The sequence below is a fragment of the Orcinus orca genome, chromosome 1 (genome assembly GCF_937001465.1).
Source record: "Orcinus orca chromosome 1, mOrcOrc1.1, whole genome shotgun sequence".
Classification (NCBI taxonomy): domain Eukaryota; kingdom Metazoa; phylum Chordata; class Mammalia; order Artiodactyla; family Delphinidae; genus Orcinus; species Orcinus orca.
In genome coordinates, this window is record NC_064559.1 from 165,106,138 (window position 1) to 165,127,587 (window position 21,450).

The 21,450-nt window shown below is 37.6% G+C and overlaps 1 protein-coding gene across 8 annotated transcripts in view; it reads right to left on the minus strand.

The window, feature by feature from the left end:
- PRKAA2 (protein kinase AMP-activated catalytic subunit alpha 2) overlaps positions 1-19,029 on the minus strand; it is a 71,179-nt gene extending 52,150 nt beyond the window's left edge. For 2 of the 8 annotated variants that reach the window (XR_007477862.1, XM_004273797.4), the window contains exon 1: positions 18,840-19,029. Coding sequence is in view for 5 of the 8 variants with exons in the window: in XM_004273797.4 (XP_004273845.1) it covers positions 18,840-18,933 (94 nt within the window). In the remaining 3 variants the exon portion in view is untranslated. Of the gene's footprint in view, positions 1-473; positions 10,562-18,839 lie in introns of those variants that run through there. The other 6 variants (XM_033435413.2, XR_007477864.1, XM_049710992.1 and 3 more) reach the window with 6 other exon arrangements.
- Positions 19,030-21,450: the final 2,421 nt, after the last annotated feature.

The following is a 21,450-nucleotide window of genomic DNA, read 5'->3' on the forward strand; positions in this document are numbered from 1 at the left end:
TACTATGGGCACCTTATATACAAATATTATTTATTCCCTAGAACCCTAAAAGTAAACATTACCCCTAGTTTACAGATGAAGAAACTAGAATTAGAGAACAATGAGGAGCAAGGTTTATCTGCCTCCAACACACAAGCTCAAAACTCACATTACTTTGCCTCCCAATAACCAGGCTCTCTTGATGATAACACGTCAACAGTGCTTACTTGCATGTTTATCCTTTTATGTCCAGCATTTCAGCAGAGAAATCAGGGCACAGTAAAGGGATGGAGTGAGAAAAATCAAGGAAGAAGAATTGCTATGTTCAGCTCAAATGCAGGCTGGGGTAGGGCTGTGGCCTTTGCTATGGATCAGATACATGAAAGTTGTTCTTTAAGAACTGCCTAATGTCAAGAAAATAAATTGCAGACTGAAATAATCCCATAATACAATATGCAACATGCACTAGATTTTTACTGAGAGAACAAACTCACATATCATTGAAGACCTTCTTCTCTTAGTTGTTTTTACTCCCTGTTGGCCTGAACATTCATTTGTTCATTCACTCAATCAACAAATATCTTCTGAGGGTCTAATGTGTACTAGCCATTGCTCCAGATGCTGAAAATGCAGGTATAAATGGAACTTGTATTCTGGAGGAGAATATAAACAATAAACGAACATATAATAATGGTGATAGAATGATAAAAAAATGAAAATCAAGCAGAGTACTGGGAATAACAAGAATGACTGGGGTGAAGGTGGGAAAACTAATTTGAACAGATCAGGAAGGGCCTGAGGATGTGATTTTTCTTTTTTAGCAAAGACTTGTTCTGAAGCTACCTTCTTTGAGAACTGATTACATGATATGCTGTATTCTGCTTTATTTTTGAAACCTGTGTTTATACTGGCTTGGACTATAATTTTAAAGTACTTCTTTAAAACTTAAGTCAATCAAGAATTCCATAGGAGAATCAACTTACTTTTTACAGAATCATTTACGATGAATCATTTACATAGAGTCAGGGAAAAAGTTTTCTGGTATAGAAGAGATTATTTAAAACTGCTGGAGAAAGTATTAGCATTCAGGTCAGAGATAACAGATTTGAAAAAATGTTCATAGATGTTTCTCACTCCAGATGAACAACAGAATCTTCCAGAAACACTCCCAAAGATTCTTAAATCATCCCCTCTCTTCTCTTTCCAACTCTGGTCCTTACGTGTCTATTCTCTTTCTGTGTTTCTCTTATTCTACATGCTTTGTCTCACTCTTGTTCACTCTCCTTCCTTTTCCTGTCTTCAAACATCTCCCCTTCTATGCCCATCAACTGCCCCTACCTGAATAATTTTTGTTTTTGAATATGTTTACTGAATATCATTTTATGTTCCATAAAATTTCTCCTGAAAGTGGAATTGTGGAATAATTTAAAGGTCTCTCCAAGTGTTCCTTTTAGTGGCTACCCTAGAGATTACAACATTCATCTTGGACATTAATAGAATCTAATATAATGTTTTCACCATTTCCTAGACAATGCACGGACTTTAGAACACTTTAACTCTATGCTTCCTCTCCTACTTTTCTGTTGTTGTATTTTAATCCTACATGTATTTTAAATCCCGCAAGATGTTATTACTTTAGTCAATATCTATTTAGTTACCCACATATTTACCCTTTCCAACGGTCTTCATTTCTTCTTGTACTCTTGCTTCCATCTGGGAAAGCATCACCTATTTTTCTGCCTGAAGAATTCCCTTTGGTGTTCCCTTTACTGTAGGTCTGCTGGAGACGTATTCTCTCAGTTTATGCTTACCTGAAAATGTATTGTGCCTTTAATTTTGAAGACTATTTTTATTGGGTACAAAATTATAGGTTAGCAGTTTGTTTCTTTCACCTCTCTGAAGATATGACTCCACCGCTTCCTTGCTTTCATTGTTTTTGTTGAGAAAGTCTGCTTATTTTTGTTCCTTGGAAAACAATATGCCTTTTTTTTATCCTTTGGCTACTTTAACATTTTCTCTGAACATTTTCCCCCATCTCTGCATAGACAGATGAAGTCCACTCCATTATAGGAGAGTCTCAAGCAAAAACAAAACCAAACAAAAACAAAAAAACAGTTTTGAGCAGTTTTCCAATGATGTGCCTAGGAATGGTTTTCTTATATTTATTCTGCTTAGGGTTCATGTATCTTCTGAATCTGTGGCTTGATGTCTTTATCAATTTTGGAAAACTTTCTCCCATTATCTCTTCAGATATTGCTTCTGCCCCACTCCCTCTCCCTTCCTCTTCTGGAACTGTGGAAGTGCCTACTCTGCAAGATCATCAGTGGTCTTGGGTTCAAAATGACATTCATACTCACAGGACACAACAGGTAGTAATCTGAAGACTTAGCTTTTTGGAAGGACTTAGGACTGGAAACAGTCTATCAGCATGGCAAAATCAAACACATCTTTATCAGGAGTCCTTAAAAGATCAGTCGCTGCTTCCCAGACCCTTAATCAATCACACAGGGAGACTAGGTTGTAGATGGATACAATCTACTCCAGCATTCAGAAGTCTCAAACAGTAACCACATCAAATGCATGCAGCTTCTAAGCCCTGCACAAGGGGTGCACTGAGTTTTCCTTGGGTTATTTTTATAGATTCCCGTTCTCTGCTAAAATTCTCCACCTTGAACATATTAATCACAATTATTTTTTAATTGAATAAATTTGACATGCAATATTGTGTAAATTTAAGATGTATAGCATGTTACTTTGATACACTTAGATGTTGTAATATGTTTTTCAACACAGCAATATTTATTACATTATATAATTAGAGTATCATTGTCTATATTAATTATAATGTGAATTAGATCTCTATGGCTTATTTACTATTCATTACAAGTTTGTACCCTTAATACCATCACTCTTATCCCCCCTTCCAATCCTCTGGTAACAACCACTTTACTCTGTTTTTTACAGGTTTAACATTTTATATTCCACATATAAATGACATGATACAATACTTTCTCTGACTTATCTCACTTAGCATAATACGCTCATATTGTCACAAATTGGAGGATATCCTCCTCTCCCATGGCTGAATAATATTTCATTATGTACATGTACCACAATTTTTCAGTCATTCATCTATTGATGAGCATTTGGGCTGTTTCCATATTTTTGCTATGGTGAATAATGCTGTAATAAAAATTGGATTGTATATATCTCATTAAAATCCTGTTCTCTTTTCCTTTGGGAATATACCTAGAAGAGGAATTGCTGGATCATATGGTAGATCCATTTTTAATGTTTTGAGGAACCTCCGTATCATTTTCCACAGTGGCTGGACCAAGTTACATTCCCACTAACAAGTATAAAGGTTCCATTTTCACCACATCTTCACCAGCACCTGTTGTCTCTTGTCTTCTTGATGACAGCCATTATAACAGGTGCGAAGTGATATCTCATTGTGGTTCTGATTTGCATTTCCTTGATGATTAGCAATGTTGAGCATCTTTTCATGTCTGTTGTCCATTTTCATGTCCTCTTTGGAAAAATGTCTATTTAGTTCTTATGCCCACTTTTTCACTGAATTGTTTGTTTTCTTATTAAGGAGACTGCATTCTTTATATATTTTGGATATTAACCCATTATCCCATATGTGGTTTGCAAAAATTTTCTCCCATTCTATAAACCTACAGATGATTTAAGAAGCTTTGGGGGTGTTTCTGGAAGATTCTTTTGTTCATCTGGAGTGAGAACATCTATGAACATTTTTTCAAATCTGTTATCTCATTTTGTTAACTGTTTCTTTTGCTCTGCAGAAGCTATTGAGTTTGATGTAGTCCCATTTGCTGATTTTTGCTTTTGTTGCTTGTGCTTTTGGCATCATGTCCAAAAATCATTGCCAAAACCAAAATCAATGAGCTTCTTCCCTACATTTTCTTCTAGGAGTTTTATAATATCAGGTCTTTTGTTTAAGTCTTTGATCCATTTCAGGTTAATTTTTGTGAAAGAGGGTTCCAATTTCATTGTCCTGCATGCGTTTCTTCAGTTTTCTCAGCACCATTTATTGAAGAGACTATCATTTCCCCACTGGGTATTCTTGGCTCCCTTGTTGAAAATTAGTTGACGATACATGCTGGAATTTAATTCTGGGCTATTTTGTGTCATTGGTCAATGTGCTTATTTTTATGCCAGTAAAATATTGTTTTGATTCAAATTCCTAAGTATGATACCTTCAGCTTTATTTTTTTCCTCAGGATTTCTTTGGCCATTCAGAGTCTTTTGTGGGTCCACATAAACTTTAAGATTTTTTTCTTCTATTTCTGTGAAGAAGGCTTTGGCATTTTGATGGTGACTATATGGAATTTGCAGAGGGCTTTGGATAGTACGGCCATTTTAACACTATTAATTCTTCCAACCCATAAACACAAGATGTTTTTCCATTTGTTTGTGTCTTCGATTTCTTTCAGCAAAGGCTCAGTTTTCACTGTATAGATCTTTCATTTCCTTGGATAAGTTTATTCCTAAGCATTTATTGTTTATGATGCTATCATGACTGGGAGAGTCTCCTTTATTTCTTTATTTCAGATGCTTCACCATTAGTGAAAAGAAATGTAATTGACTTCCGTATATTGATTTTGTATCCTGCCACTTTACTGAAATTGTTGATTCATTCCAACAGTTTCTTGACTGACTCTAGGATTTTTATGTAAGATCATATCATCAGCAAAAAGTGATAATTTTACTTCTTCCTTCCCAATTTGGATGCCTTTTATTCCTTTGTCTTGCCTAACTGCTCTAGCTAGGATTCCAGTACTGATTCAGTCTTGGTAGGTTCTGTGTTTCTAAAAATGCATCAATTTCTTCTATGTAATCTGTTGACATGTAACTATTCATAACAGTCTCTTATGATTCTATATTTCTGTAGTCATCTGTAGTGTCTCCTCTTTCATTTCTAATTTTACTTGAGTCTTATTTTTCTTAGTCTAGCTAAAGGTTTGTCAATTTTGTTTATCTTTTCAAAGAACCAGCTCTCAGTTCCACTGATCCTTTCTATTATTTTTCTGGTCTCTATTTCATTGTTTTCCTTTCTGATCTTTATTATTTCCTTCCTTCTACTAACTTTGGGCTTAATTTGCTCTTTTTTTTTTTAATTCCTTGAGGTATGAAGTTAGGTTGTTTATTTGAGATCTAATTTCTTAGTATATGTGTATATTGCTATAAACTTTCCTCTCAGAACTGCTTTTGCTGCATCCCACAATATTTGATATACTGATTTCCATTTTCATTTGTCTCAAGACTTTTTATTTCCCTTTTGATTTCTTCTTTGACCCAATGGTTTCTCATAAGTGTGTTGTTTAGTTTTCATATATTTTTAGATCTTTTCACTATCTTCTTGTTGATTTCTAGTTTCATACCATTGTGATCAGAGAAGATGGTATGATTTCAATCTTAGATGTGTTAAGATTTGTTCTGTAGCCTATCATATGATCTAACCTGGAGAATGTTCCATGTGCACTTGAGAAGAATGTGTATTCTGCTGCTGTTGGATAGAATGTTCTGTACATGTCCATTTGTTTTAAAGTATGATTCAATTCCAACATTTCCTTGTTGAATTTGTTTGTATGATCCACTGTTGATAGAATACTGAAGTCCCCTACAATTATTGTATTATTGTTTATTTCTCCCTTAAGATCTGTTATTATTCGCTTAATACATTTTGGTGCTTGCATGTTAGGAGCATATATATTTATGATTGTTATATCTTCTTGATATACTGGCCCCTTTATCATTATACAGTGACCTTGTCTCTTCTTACACCTTTTGACTTGAAGTCTATTTTGTCTGATATAAGTATGGTTACGTCCACCTTCTTTGGGTTGCCATTTACTTGGAATATCATCATCCATCCTTTCACTTTGAGCCTTTGTGTGTCTTCAGAGCTAAAGAGTCTCCTGTAGGTCACATATAATTGGGTCTTTTTTTTTTTTAATCCATCCAGCCACACTGTGCCTTTGGATTGGTGAGTTCAATCCATTTACATTTAGGGTGATTATCTGATATGTAAGAATTTACTACTGCAATTTTATTTTTATCTTCTGTTATTTTTATCTCACCACTGTTTCTTTTTCCTTCTGTTTCTGTCTAACTTTATAAGTTGGTGATTTTTCATGGTGATTTGCTCAGTCTCCCATTTTTAAAAAAATATTTATTTTCCTTGTTTTTTGTGGCTGCGTTGGATCTTAGTTGCAGCACACACGATCTCTGTTGAGGCATACAGGATCTTTTTATTACGGTGCATGGTCTGCTCGGTTTCTCTCTAGTTGCAGATCCTGGGTGCACGGGCTCCAGGGCACCTGAGCTCTGTAGTTGTGGCATGTGGGCTCCAGAGAGAGTGGGCTCTGTAGTGTGTGGCACGCGGGCTCTCTTGTTGAGGCGCATGAGCTCAATAGTTGTGGCACGCGGGCTTAGTTGCTCCACAGCATGGATGGATGCTCCATGGATCCCTTAGTTCCCCAACCAGGGATCGAACCTGCGTCCCCTGCATTGGAAGGTGGATTCTTTACCACTGGATTGCCAGGGAAGTCCCTCCCCTTTTTTTTTTAATGTTTCAATCTCCATTCTAGATTTTTGCTTTGTGGGTACCATGAAATTTACATGAAACATTTCATAGATAAAATAGTCCTTTTTCTGCTGATAGCAATTTATCTTCATTTGCCTGTGAAGGTTCCATTCTTTTACTCTTCCTCTTTTACATTTTTGACATCACAAATTATCTTTTTATGCGGTGATTACAAGTTGTGGCAGCTACGGTTCTTTTCCTTTAAACTTTATACTCTAATTAAGAGTTTAATATACTATTCTAAAAAAGGTTAGTTTTCTGTCTAACATCTTAATCAGAGCTTTGTGTACTTTCACCTTTCATTTCAGCTTGAAGAGCTCTTTTCAACATTTCCTGTAAGGCAGGTCTAGTGGTGAACTGCCTCAGCTTTTGTTTGTCTGGGAAAGCCTTTATTTCTCCTTCACATATGAAGGATCATTTTGCCAAATTGAATATTCTTGGTTGGCAGCTTTTATCTTTCAATATTTTGAATATGTCACTCCACTCTCTCCTGGCCTATAAGAGTTTCTCCTAAGAAATTGCTGATAGCCTAATGAGGGTAATCTTGTAGGCTACTATTTTTCCTTGCCGCCTTTTAAAGTTATCAGTGACCTTTGACAAGTTTAATATAATCTGTCTTGCAGAATGTCTTTTTGTGTTGAAATAATTAGTGGTTCTATTAGCTTTGTGGACTTGTATATCTAGTTCCTTCTCCGGGTCTGGGAAGTTCTCAGATATTATTTCTTTAATATACCCTCTGCTCCCTTTTCTCTCTCTTCTCCTTCTTTTGGCTCATCAGATGAAGTCCAAGAGTTCTTGCAGGGTTTCTTCACTTTTAAAAAATCTTATTTCTCTCTCCTCTGCCACCTCAATCATCTCTAAATTCCTGTCCTTGAGCTCACTAATTCCTTCTTCCATCTGATCTGCTCTATTTCCACTGCATTCTAATTCTTCATCCCACTTATTGAGTTCTTCAGCTACAGAATTTCTCTTTGGTTCCTTTTTAGAATTTCAATCTCTTTGGTAAAGTACTCCTTCTGTTTGTTAATTTTATTCCTGAGATCACTGTATTGCCTAAGTTTTCCTGTAGCTCATTGAATTTCCTCATAACAGCTAATTTCAACTCTTTCTCAGTTAGATCACAATATTCCATGTCCTTGGGTTTGGTTGCTAGAAAAGTGTCATTTTCTTTTTGTGATACCATATTACAATGATTTTTTTCCATGGTGTTTGATGAAAAGAGCCTTTGCTGCCACATTTGAAGTAGCAACACCTTTATATAGGCAAGGCTTTGTTTACTTTGCTCCTAACAGTTCAGTACATTGGTAATTAGAAGACTTCCTCTTGTTTTCAAGAAGGTGGCGCTATAGCACAGGTTTTTCATTTCTCTTACCAGTGCTAACTCTTCCCTAAGGTTGGGAGTTGGGAGTGGTGCAATAAAAACAAAACAAAACAAAAACTGTCGGAGAAAAATGAAAGAGGGGAGGGTGGCTGGCGGCACAGTGAGGGAGCTATATATTAAGCACTTCAGACTTTGGGTGTGCCCACATCCTAGTAGAGGGATCCCCAAGTTTGGGGCTGGGGGGGATGGGCAGCCAGCAACCGTGGGCAGTCGTCTTGCCAGAATCCTAGGACCAACAGCGGGAGATGCTTTCCTTCAGTTTTCTTTGTCTGCCTAATTCCCTTTCCTTTCGCTCCCCCAGTCACTGAGGTCGCTCCTCAGAGAGAGCAACAAGCTCCTGCAGCTGCAGCATGCAGAGGTGGGCAGACCCCACTGACCACCTTCACCCTCACCTCCTCTGCCAAAATGGTCTGTGCTGGCCCATGGCTAGACCTGCTGCCACCATTCCCTCACTCCACAGCCTCTTCCGCAGTCCAATCTACCCACTTTCAGGTACACAGATGGATGGATCTCTGGAGTGTCCTGGTATGCTATGCAGAAGCGTTTTTTGTTGTTGTTGTTGTTGTTGTTATGCATGTCCAGTTAGATGTAAATTGAAGGGCAGAGAAAAAAGGAACAACTCACACCACCATGACGCTGACATAACTCCAATCACAGTTATTTTAACGTCCATGTCTGATAGCTTTAGTATCTGAATCCCTAGGGGTTTTTTTCTATTGTCTTGGCCTTGTCTCCTGGAATGTTAAACACTGTGTGTGAAAAACTGTAGAGGGTCCAGCTGATTTTATTTCCCTACAGAGAATAAAGATAGGAGGCAGATCATCTTAATAAGTCTAGGATTAAGCTGATTCTAAGGATTTCAGTCTTCAGGGGGTTGCAACCAAAACCCAAATGGTTACCTGGGACTCTCCTCCTTGATAAGTTATGAACTCCAGCTGTTGTTCTCCCCAGGATTCAAACTCTGCAGTGCCTTTTAGCCACTGCTCTCTGTTTGGCTTCTTACAGTTACCATTTTTACAAATTGGCAAATGACTCAAAGAGAAAAGCCAAATAAAATGTCAGACTCCCTCCAATGCATTTTTCTTCTCCCAGGGATAGTGATCACTCAAGTCCTACCTGCCTTCAGATTTTTAATTTTCTCCAGATTTTCTAATTGTTTGTAACTAGAAAATTGATTTGATGCAAGTTAGAAATCACAGCCAGATATGGAAGTCAATCACACTGGAAAAAAAATGTATATGCACTAACAGAATATTAAAGTTAAAAAGAACTTTATAGATTATCTACACCAACTTTCCATTCAAACTAGAAATTTTATGGCAACGATCTTGGTAGCCATCTGGTACCCAAGCAAGTATGTCAATAACAGAAATAAAACTGACGTGTGGTGTAAGTTGTAGCATTCCTAGACAGTCTCCTTGATAGAAAGATCCTCATTGTTCTGGATTATAATTTGCCTCCTTAAAACATTCACTCAATAGTCACAGTTCTATCCTCCAAAGCATCACTGAATATGGGGACTCCTTTTTCCAGATGATGGTACTTTAATTGTCTAAAAACAGCTATCACACTTAAAATAGGTTTTCTCATAGTATGAAAAATATTCTTTACCATACCTCATATGGCATACTTTTTGAACTCCCCTAGTTATAATGATCATTCTCTGAATGAAACATAATTGGCTAAGATTTTTTCCAAATTGTGGAACCAAGAACTAAACCCAATATTCAAAATTTGGCTTAATATGAAGTACAGAACTATACTACCTCTACAGCTATCAACTAATACGGCCGCCATATGTCTATTTATATCCAATAACAATTTTTACATTTAAGCACTCATAATATATATTTCCAAAACTCATGGTCAGACAGAACTTCAACATCTTAGGAACTGCTATCAACTGTTCTACTCTTTTATGCACCTGGTTTTTGTTTCTGTTTTTAACCAAGTGCTAGCTTTGACACTTATCCCTATTAAATTCTACCTAGCAATTCAAGCAGTCGATACAAATTTAAATTCTGATTCTTTGTCTATTAATTATCTCATCTAGCTTTGTACTACCCCAAATAGGAAATCTTACTATACCTGTTAAATAGAATAAACGACAAAGATTTCCCTTTAGAATGACTCCTAAATTCTTTGGGAATAGTTGTTCATCAGCAATAAGACATTCAGAGCACATTTCTTTATCTTATCCGAAAAGCTACCATAAGACACAAAGTCAAATTTCTTACTAAAAGCAAATTTACAGCATATAGTATAACTGTTACACTATCCAACTGTGAATTAGTAGAGCACTAAGAGGGCCTGGTATAAATCTGAGTAAAAGGTGGATTCATCATATCATATTTGACTTAGAATTCAAATGTGAGAGAAGAATCGTTTAAGTAAATTCTGTGATGAATATTTTCCTCTTTATTTTAAATTAGTAAATCATTTGTTGTAGTATCATTGCCACATTTTTAACACTGGAAAAATAGTTTGCTTAAAATCCAGTATGACTAAACATGGTAGATGCTTAATATATATTCGGTCTATTATTTCATTAACTAAATCTGGAAGAACTGAAGTCAATTATGGAATACATATGGTACCAAGTTATGCTCCAACACATTAAAAACAAAAATTAAATAACTAATACTTATGGTATTTATCAAGTAAAGTAAGAATTTAGAAAAATTTATGGTATATTTAAAATTTTAATTCCATTATTTTCAATTATGATAGCTAGATAACTTATAATTAATTTATAATTTAGAAATTGAGAGATGTTAAATGAGAACATACTGCTCATTATGTTTTTAATAGCGTGCAAAATGTACAAAATACTATGAAGAAAAAAGATGCTAAAAAAAGTATTTTAATAAATTGATACATAAACATTCAGGATAAGAGACATTACAGCAAGATTTGATGATTATATAAAAGGCTGTTTAAAAAAACTAAGGGCAAATTAAAAAAAAGAATTATTAACACTTTAAAAACTAAAGCACCACCAAAAGAAATACAGTAAAATTTATCAGAGGCAAACACTGTTAACCATAAGACACCACTTAAGCAAGAATACTGTTCCCTTGAAGGGGTGAAGGTTTCTATTATTAGCAGAGATAAGAGCTGCCTCAAATTCTTTCCTTAATAACACCAAACTAAAAATAAAATGGTTCACCACCTTTCAAAATAAACACATTACTTTGCACATGCATTTCAATGGTTTAAATAAGAGATAAAAATCTATTCAACTTGATTCAAAGTGTTTGCTCTTATATTTGCATCTAATAAATATACTAGGGAGACTGGCTCTCACTTTCATAATCCATTCAGTATTTTAGGGGTCTTGTGCCCCCACTTTCTCATTATCTCTTAAAGGATTTGAGATTAGATCTTCTGTTAGATCCAATTAAATTACCTACCTGGCTTCAAAAAATTAACTGCTTTCTCTATAAAATATTTTCTCTATCAAGGAAACCACAGGAATCTCAGAATAAATGGGGCAGTGTTATCATTACAAAACAGTACGAAATGCTTTAAGGAAGGCTAACATGGACCACGAGGTAAGTGAATATTTTGGCATGTTCTTACAAAAAACAAACAAACAAACAAAACAAAAAACAAAAAAAACCTAGATAAAGCAGTGCTGTGTCAGCATGGGAAAGGGAGAGAGGCCACAGAACTGAAGTAATTTCCTCAGTATATGATCAATTACAAAAATCCTTTCTAATTTACATAAATATGTTAGGAGAAAGTTTGTAGAAAGGCATTTTTAGTTCAGAGTCTGCATTTTCCATAGTTCTACAAAAAATGAACTGCATGTATTATTTTGGTTCTACTGTAAGTAGAACCTTGACAACAAGCCACACGTAAAAACTGCCAACTGCTGCTCACATCCTCCTCCCTGTTCCAGCTTTGCCTCCTTCTTCCAAGAGTTCTACAATCACTACCATGAGACCTGGAATATACATCTGTTACATGTTTGCATATATGCATTGCATGCATACGCATGGTGTACAGAAGATGGTGATAAGTGAGCAGTGTCTAGAGAATTAGATTAATGAACATATTCAAATGAAGTAGGAAAGAAGACCAGGGAAAAATAAAACAGGAGATAGTAAACTCTTCCTCATCATCATCAAATAAATTCTGGTCTCAGAACCAGATCACAGATTATTCTCAGAGTTCAGCAAATTACAGGTTTAAGTACATAATAGGACCCAAGTATATATAAAGTACTTAAAAGTTAAGTACTTGTATCTTTTCACCTACATTTTCTCCTGTACTACTCTCAACAGTATAAAAGAGCATACAGTCTTATTCCCTTTTTCAGAGATCAAGTGACTTTGGCTTAAGGCCGCATAGCTGGCTTATATAACAGCAGACTTCCACACCAGGCCTTCTAAAATCCAGTGCTCTCTATACTATATACCATGTTGCCTTTGTGGACTTCACCTGAAATCTATCCATCATTTATAACATTGTTTCCTATGGAAAAATATCTTTTGAGAGTCAATGGATTACACAAAATGAACAAAATCCATGCAGCACTAAGGACAAAATTACCTATGTTGAAATCATAAAAAACAATATATAGATCAGCAAAAACAAAAAACAAAACCCTAAATAGCACACTGTTCACTTAATTGTTTTGAGAGATACGATGAATTGATCTTCATTCCAACACTAATGTTCTAGTATTTCAGAAAATATATAGCTTCCTTATTTGGAAGTATTGTTTAACAGTTGTTTAGAATTTGCATATTTTCAAAAGTAAAATCAGTTCAGCTAGCAACTTACATGAACATTCAGTTATTTCCACTTCATTTTTATTTTATTCATTTTCCATATTTGTGAAAAAACAAATTTCATGGCTTAACCAAAAATGATACTGCATTTTTAATATAAACATTAATAATTATCATATAGCACAAATGAATTAGTCATTGGGAACTTTCCAATGCAGGCAACCAAAAAATAGGGGCAGATTATAAAAGCTCTGTCTCAATGTTGCAATCAGAATTGCAATCAGCAAACACTTATTAACACCTCACACAGGGTGCAGGATTCACTCACAATGGCTGTGTATCTAGTCATCTCCACAACAGTGCCATCTATTTGTACAGCAATTTATTTTTTAAAGCCATTTTAGTGCCTCAACTCATTTAATCCTCAAAAACATTCTAGAAAGCAGGTAGGCCAAGTGTTGTTATGGCCATTTCACAAAGGAGGAAACAGGCTCAGAGAAGTTTAATGGTTTTCCTAAATTCATATAACTGGCTGTGGTATGGAATTAAAAATCCCCAGTTAATGCCTTCCTAAACCAATGTTCTTTCTTCCTAGGACATCAAGTTATTTTTTTACAAATTCTCTTTAGTCTGTTTACTAAAGGTTACTGGTAATCTTTAGTCAAGGTTATTTTCATAATGGGGAGGAACCCTGAAATACCTGATATTTTTTAAAATTTGGGTTAAAACTGTCAGAATTCAGTAAATTTATCATGTAAAAAATGGAATGGATTAAGGCACCAGAGTAAAATTTATATGAAAATATAATTTTTAACCATCCATATGGAGTTTCAAAAAAACTGTTATTGGCTGTAAATTTGGATTAAAATAAATACATTTAAATCTTATTTTCTTAATCCTTGATAAATATCTATGGACATGTAAAACTTATATCCTTGTAGGTTTGAAACTCACAAGATATCACACTATGCATTTTTACTTTCCATTCCATATACCACAGACTTGCATCAGAGAACCCTGAATTTGCCATTTCTGCCACTTACTAGCACCATGACCTTGGGCAAATTACTTAAAGTAGCTGATTCTCAATATCTACATTAGTAAAATGGAGATAATATCAAATGCAGGATTACTCTGGGGAATAAATAAAAATCAATTGCATATATAGTAAACATAGTAAGAACTGATTCAAGTTGTAGCTTTTATCACTGAAGTGTTACAAATGTGTTTCCCTTTTCTTTTGCTTTATATTACATCTTTATTTCAGCTCTGGTCTTCGGTAATTCAAATTTCCATTAAGCCAGAGGAAACAATTAAACGTTCCCATTTTTTGAAATTAAATCTTTAAAAAATAAGTTGTAAAAGACCTCACAAATTTCATGTTCTAGTGCCGTGCTTTAGGAGAAGAAGAAAACAAAGCCCAGAGAGTGTTTAGGGCCTTGATACTACATGAGAGTCAAAAACAATGCCAGTGTGGGCCCCAAATACCATAGGTGTAACTCTGAGGCCCACCAACTGACCAGGTAGTTGTCCAAAATCTAATTTACCATTTAGGACTTGCTACTTACATTTCAAAAAAGTAACACTACTTGTTTAAAAAAATTAATAAAAATTTTTCCATTTGCTTATCTTTCCTGTTATCTAAAAAATAAGTGGGGTATTAATAAAATATTTAATTTCTTGAAAGCCAATTCTGTGAGCCATGCACATAACTATCTGAAAAACAGAAAAAGTAATGCCTTGATGAGACCTTGTTGACTAGAAAAGGCTACTTTGACTACAAAGGATCCTATGTTGTACAATTCCAATGAAGAGTAATTATTTCATAAATCAAATCTATCAGTCCTCACCTCAAAAATACAGGCTTCTTTTTAAACAAATAATTACCATTATATTAAAAACATTTTTTTTCTCCAACCAGTGTATAACACAAACACCAGATCTATTCTAGAATTTCTATCACGTTCATTATTTAGATAAGAACCGAGCAAGTCTAATTACAAGAGCTCTTAAACAGAAGTTCTACCTTACCCTGGAAAGAGTAAGAACCAAAACAATCAATATACAGAAAAAAAATTAAGTAGATAAAAAGCATTACTTCTAAACCCTGTCAGCCCACATAATCCATTTCCATAAGCACTCCCCTTGTACTCTTACACTAGAACAATGGAGAAAAATCAGTTTAAAATATTTTAAATAAGGCTTCAATTATTTATCAACAAATAGAAGGATTTCCATATGCTTTTTAAAAATAGCTTGAAACCAGTACTATTAAATGAAAACTAGTTATTTCCATTTTTGTTTACTGTACCTAACTTTGGTCTGTAAATTGATACATCAACAACTGAAGTTAAACTTTCAATATCTGTAAATAACAACAGTTAAGAGAGAAGGCACATAAAATATTCATCACTCCTCCATTTCCATGTTTTTACAGCCACATAAAACTAAATCATTTACTACTAAGTTTTTTAGTATAAATTAAATTTACAAAGTCTAACTCTATACCAAATAAAAATGCATGTATTTCCAACAAACGGTGCTGGGACAATTGGATATCCATATTCAAAACGTTGGCCTTAGAACCTCATCTTACACCATATTCAAATTTTAACTCAAAATGGGTCATAGACGTAAATGTTAAGAGCTAATAAAACATTTATTTAAAAAAAAAAAATACGAGCAAATCCTTGAAACCCAAAGCAAAGATTTCTTAAATATAACACCAAAAGCATCGTCCATAAAAGGAAAAAAGTCAATAAACTGGACCTCATAAAAATTCAAAACATTTATACTTTAAAAGACACCATTAAGAAAATGAAAAGTCAAACAACTGACCTGGAGAAAATATTTGCAGTAAGGGACTTGTATCCAGAATTTATAAAAAAAGATTCTTATAAACTCAACTTACAACAAACAACTCAACAAATGAACTAAATATATGAACAGACATTTCACCCAAGGAGATACCATTTCACTCCTCCTAGAACAGCTATAATAAGACAATAAACAAATCTTAGGATTTGGAGAAATAAGAACCCTCATACATTGTTGGTGGGATTGTAAAATGGTACAACCACTTTGGAAAAGTCTGCAGTTTCCCCCAAAGCTAAAAATAAAACCATGATATGACCCAACAATTCTGCTCTTAGGTCTATCTACCCAATGTGTCCGAGAACATATGTCCACACAAACATTTGCATGTGAACATTTGTGGTGGCATTATTTGTAATAGCCCCAAATGGAAAACAATGGCCACCAACGGGTGACTGCAGAGGCAGAATGCGGCATACTCATGCAACGGAATATTATTTAGCAATAAAAAGGAACAAACTACTGACACATGCCATGTCATGCATGAACCTCAAAGGCATTGTTAAAGAAGTCAGACATGAGAGACTCCATGTTGAATGATCTCATTTATAAGAAATGTCCAAAGAAAGCAGATTTATCCAGACAGAAAACAGATTAGCAGTTTCCTAGGGCTTAGGGTTAACTATAAGTGGGCAAGAGGAATCTTACTGCGGTGATGAAAATGTTCTAAAATCGATTTATGATGATGGCTGTACCATGCGGTAGTTACTGAAAATCACTGAATTGTACACTTGGAATGGGTGAATTTTATGATATGTAAAATACACCTGAATAAAGCTGTGTTTAAAATGCATGTGCTTTTGTTTCTAGTCCCTTAAAGAATTACAAGTGACCCTGAACAACACTGGAGTTAGGGGCACTGAACCCCAAGCAGTTGAAAACCTGTATTTAACTTTACAGTCAGCCTGCAGTATCCATGATTCCGCATTCTAGGAGTCAACCAGCCTGGGACTGTATAACACGGTATGTAGTATGTCTTTAGTGAAAAAAGTCTGCTATAGGAGTACACCTGTGCAGTTCAAACTCGTGTTTTTCCAGGGTCAACTGTAAATGAATAACTTTAGACTGCAGCAACTTATATAATTTTTATTAAGCAATTGTACTAATTCTAACCTTGGATGGGAAACCACAGACTAACTTTGGAGAAGTGCTAATATAGTGTTAGGAACACCCCTCCAGTTGGTTGCTCACTGGGAAGGGGTCCTCCAAGAAAAGGATTTCTCATAAATCAAAGTACCTTCTGTTGGTTTATATTTTAAGAAGTGCCTAGAAGCAGCTCAAGAATATATACAAAAGATATTTAAGTTGTCCTATGACAATGGACCGATTGATCTGATGGGTGTTTTAGCCAACATTCAGATTACAGAATTTAAAAGGACAAAATTTTAACACAATTTGAAAGGGCGTAGGGTACATTATATAACCTGGAGAGTGTACATGTCTAGATGGCAAAGGTTTGAGGGTATAACGTCAAAACACAATAGTCCTTAGTAATGGCACAGGCATTAATCCAATTCCTGGATCCTCCTATATTCATTCTAAATATATTCTCCTAACTGTCCACTTTATGATGTCTTTCAAACCTAAGCCAGGACTTCACAGCCCTCACGGGACTTCAAAGAATTTTACCAACTTGAGGTCTTTACACAAATACCACCCTGTCTGTGAGGCCTTGCCTGACAACCTTATTGAAAATTGCTAACCTCACTAAACTCCCTATCCTCCCTTCTGATTCATTTTTCTCAATAGCACTAAAAATACTGTATATTGAATATTTTATATACATATTGCAATTATTGTTTGTCTTCCCCTACTAGAAGAGAAGCTTCACAAAAGGAGAGATTTTAATCTGATTTTGTTCCTAGGGTATCCCCATTACCTAGAACAATGCCTGGCACATTGTAGGCACTCAGTAAGTGTTTTCTGAACAAACGATAGGGTATCAGACACGTGGAAGTAAGTAAGAGCCGATCCTTGCCACAGGAATGAACGAGTCTCTTCTATCCATTTAACAGCCTTGATTTAAGGTTAAAATATGATTTTTTAAGGAAATAGAGGCCTCAGTAAAATCTCCAAAGTGCCTACCTAATATTTCCCCTGCAAAAAGAAAAAAAAAAAAAAAAAGCAAACATTTTACTTATAATATTGGATTTGCAACAATCAAAAGAGAAGTATTTTTAATACTTCTCGTTCTAGTTCTGGAGAGAGGACAAATTAATTAAATCCCACGTGACCCTTATTAACAAGAAAAACAGGAAAGTTCAATACTTAACTAGTAAGAAGTAAAGAAATTTCAAAACCAGCCTGTTTTACTACACCCAAAATGGGATCCCATCACCAAGAATACAGACCTCAGCAGAGCATGTCTTAGCAGTTCTGGCCTCAGCCCTACATAATCCAAGATCCCCATCACCGTCCTCCCCATCCCAGAAGCCTTCCTAGAACCATTTTACAAACACCAACCAACCTTCAGACCTCCCAGTTCTGATTAAGCCCTGACCCAAGCCAGCTGCATTCCAGCGTTTCACACAGGCATCAGAAAGACCCACCCCGCTCTTGCCCCGGGAGCATCCCCTAAACTGTCATCCCCACCCAACCCAGAGTCTGAGAGCACGAAAGAATCGGAATGTCAGGAACCGCCCAGCCTGGCCAAAATTAGAGGACATTTTAGACCTTCATCACGGTTCTGCCAATTTCAGTGTGACCTTGAGCACGTTCCTATATCCCAGGGGTCCCCGTTTTCTCACGTTTAAGGTGAAGATAACACCTGCACCTGCTATAAGGATTAAAGGAGATCACACGTGAAGCACCTAACTGGGCACCTGGCACGAAATGGAAACTCCACCATCAGGAACGTGGGTCATTCCCCAGTCCTATCCGTACAGCCTCCCAGCTGGAAAGCACCTCGCCCTACAGCACAGTCTCCCGGCTTCACAGAGGAAGGCACTGAGGTCGGCCGGGAGAAGCGCGGTGGGCGCCGGCCCTGGACCCCGCGACGCCCGCGCCCCAGCCCGCGCCCCCTCGCCCGGCGCCCACAGCTGCCGCGGGGCGAGGCGCTGCACGCTGCCCTCCCGGGGTCCCCAGGCTCCGCGCGGCCCGGGCGGGGCCACTCCACCTGCCGCCAGGCCCCGCCACCCGCTGCCAGCCGCCCGCCCGCGGCCCGGGGCTCCCGGGCTCCGGGGCTCCGGGGCTCCGGGGCTTGGCCTCCCGCGAGGTTGGCAGCTCGGCGCGGCGGCCTCGGCGCGTACTCAACTCTTCACTTTGCCGAAGGTGCCGACGCCCAGCGTGTCCCCCAGCACGTAGTGTCCGATCTTCACCCGCCCGTCGTGCTTCTGCTTCTCAGCCATGTTCGGGGCGCGCAACCTCGCGCCGCCGCCCGCGCCGCCGCCGCCGCCGCAGCCGCCGCCGCCGCGAGCTCTTCTGTGCTGCCGCCGCCGCCTACCCACAGTTCAGCGGGCCCGCGGGGGGGCGGGGGCCCAAGACGCCGGGGACCAGGCGAGGCGGGGGCGGGGGCGGGGGTGGCCCCCAAGAGCAGGTGGGCGGGGCGGGGGCCGTGTGCGCGCCCAGACCCCGGGGCGGGCGGCCGGGGTGGGCGCGGGAAGCCGAGCGTTGCGGGAGGAGTGGAGGGAGGGCCCGAGCTCCGTGCGGGGAGGGTCGGAGGCAGACAGGTGTGCGCGGGAGGGGTGGGGGCAGGAAGGCGCCCAGCTACCTGGGGGAGGGGCCCAAGGGCGGGAGCCGGGTTAGGGGGCCCGTAAGCAGGAGAACCGGAGGGAGTGGAAAAGAGAGGGTGAGATTTGGGCCGAATCTTAGGGAATGTAGAGATGGAAGTTGAATCTGGAGAAGAAACAGGCCTGAAGTGTGAGGAGAGAGGGACGTGAAAAGCAGCGTGTGGGTGCAAGGGAAGTGGGGCTGGAGACGGTGGGGAAGGGCATTGATCGAAGGTCAGTCGGAGGAGAGCCAGAAGGAAGTTTCTTGAGTCACGGGCTGAGTGTTTTGATACAGGTCACGGCGCAATAGAGAACCCGATTCTGTGCTGGCTTCAGTGGTCCTCCTCTTCGTACTTTCTAATTCTCAATTATTTTGTCCTAGAGATGGAGGAGACCCTCTCTCCCAGAGCTCTCAATTTTAACTAGTTTGCACAAAGTTCTCCGGTCAACCAGTCCCAATATTTGCTCGATTGTATTTTAGCGCATACTTACATAAATATATAGAGTAGGAATAGTTTGTGGTAGAGCTGCACAAGAGGGAAACAGTGAAAGAAATGGAGAGGGAAACTGAATGTGGTGAGCATGGGAAGTAAGATACCTAAGGGACAAAGAATTACGAAAAGCAAGAGCAATATAAGGACACAAATTAAAGGTAAAGATTGAAGGGGGGAGAAAACCGGTAAGAGGTAACTAGAAGCGTGACATCCAGGCAGAGCATTTAAAGACTGCCGAGGTATAGTAAATGAAATGATTATTGCTTCCTCCTCCCTCCCTTCCTTCTTTTCTTCTTTCTTTCCTAACTTGCATGCCCTATTCTTCAGTGTTGCCTGTCTTTTAGTGCTTTAGTGATTGGGAATAAATGTTTAAGGATTAGTTGAACATTTTTAACTTAGTGTCTGACAGTAGAGTTTCAAGGTCACATTCCCCAAACAGTAAGTCTCATCTCACTATTTATAGGTAAAGAGAAAAATGTATTGATCAGAAAGAATAAGATGCAACAAAAATTTGTTTTCTGAGAAGTGATAAATATACAAATGACAAACATGCATCCATTCTTGCTTGGACACCAAGACAATCCAATGAGAGATGATCACAGCTTATAAATTATAGACATCACAGCTGTTGAACAGAGGCTATTTTTGTTCATTCTTGGGATCATCTTTCTTGCTGACAAGAAGTATCATTTAAGAATCACTCTACCTAGCCGACAATTCGGGGAAAATAGCCAGTTATTTTTGATACTGAACCTTCATTTGGTTAAGGGTCATTCCTTCAGTATTCATTCAAGTTAGTAAGAAAAAATACCTCTTCTACTTTTGAGGTACAAGAAGTATGTGTCTCTTGTTATAACGTCTTAGTAAAAGATGTTAGAGAGTGTTAGATTGCTTTCTTGAAGCTATATGAAGACAGCCTATAAATAGAGATTTTAAAGCATTCAGCACGGTCTTAACTATTGGTTGATAATTGCAACTTGAACTATTATACACCTCATAACTGTGATCCTTACCTAGCAACTATGAACTACCTTGTAGCTTTATTATTATGCCAAACAAGTGGGTTGATACTTTGTTGATTAAAAAGTTCATTTAAACACAGTTATCTCACTAATTGTCATAAAAGAAACTTATTATTATCCCCGTTTCATAGATGATAAATCTTAGTTTTTCCCTTTCTGATTTGCCCAAGGCTAATCAGCTAAGTGGCAGAGTCAGAACTCATATCCGGTTCTGACTTGTCCATTTGTCTTTCTACTATAGAACAGCTACCTATATAAAAAAGAATATGTGATGCTCTAAGAACGTTTACATTTTTCACAATTAAAGTCCAATTCTCATTTTTTTATTATTTTTAGGGCAGACTAACAATATATACTTTAAACTTACATTTTTGACTGTTTTCCCAACTTTTATTTAGAGGAAAGATCGAATGCTAGGTGGGTGAGGAGGGAGGGAAAGGACAACTCTTGGTGGCAGCACTCAGTCTTCTGTTGCCCTGAATATTTCAGATATGGGTCCATATTTGTCTCACCCTACCCCACAATACAACCTGACGGTTCATCAGACTGAATCTCCTTAAGAGCTGTGCCACTTGGGGGTCTCACCTCCCCGCTCCGAAGAAGTTCTAGTAAATACAATATTCCCCATTTTATTATTTTCC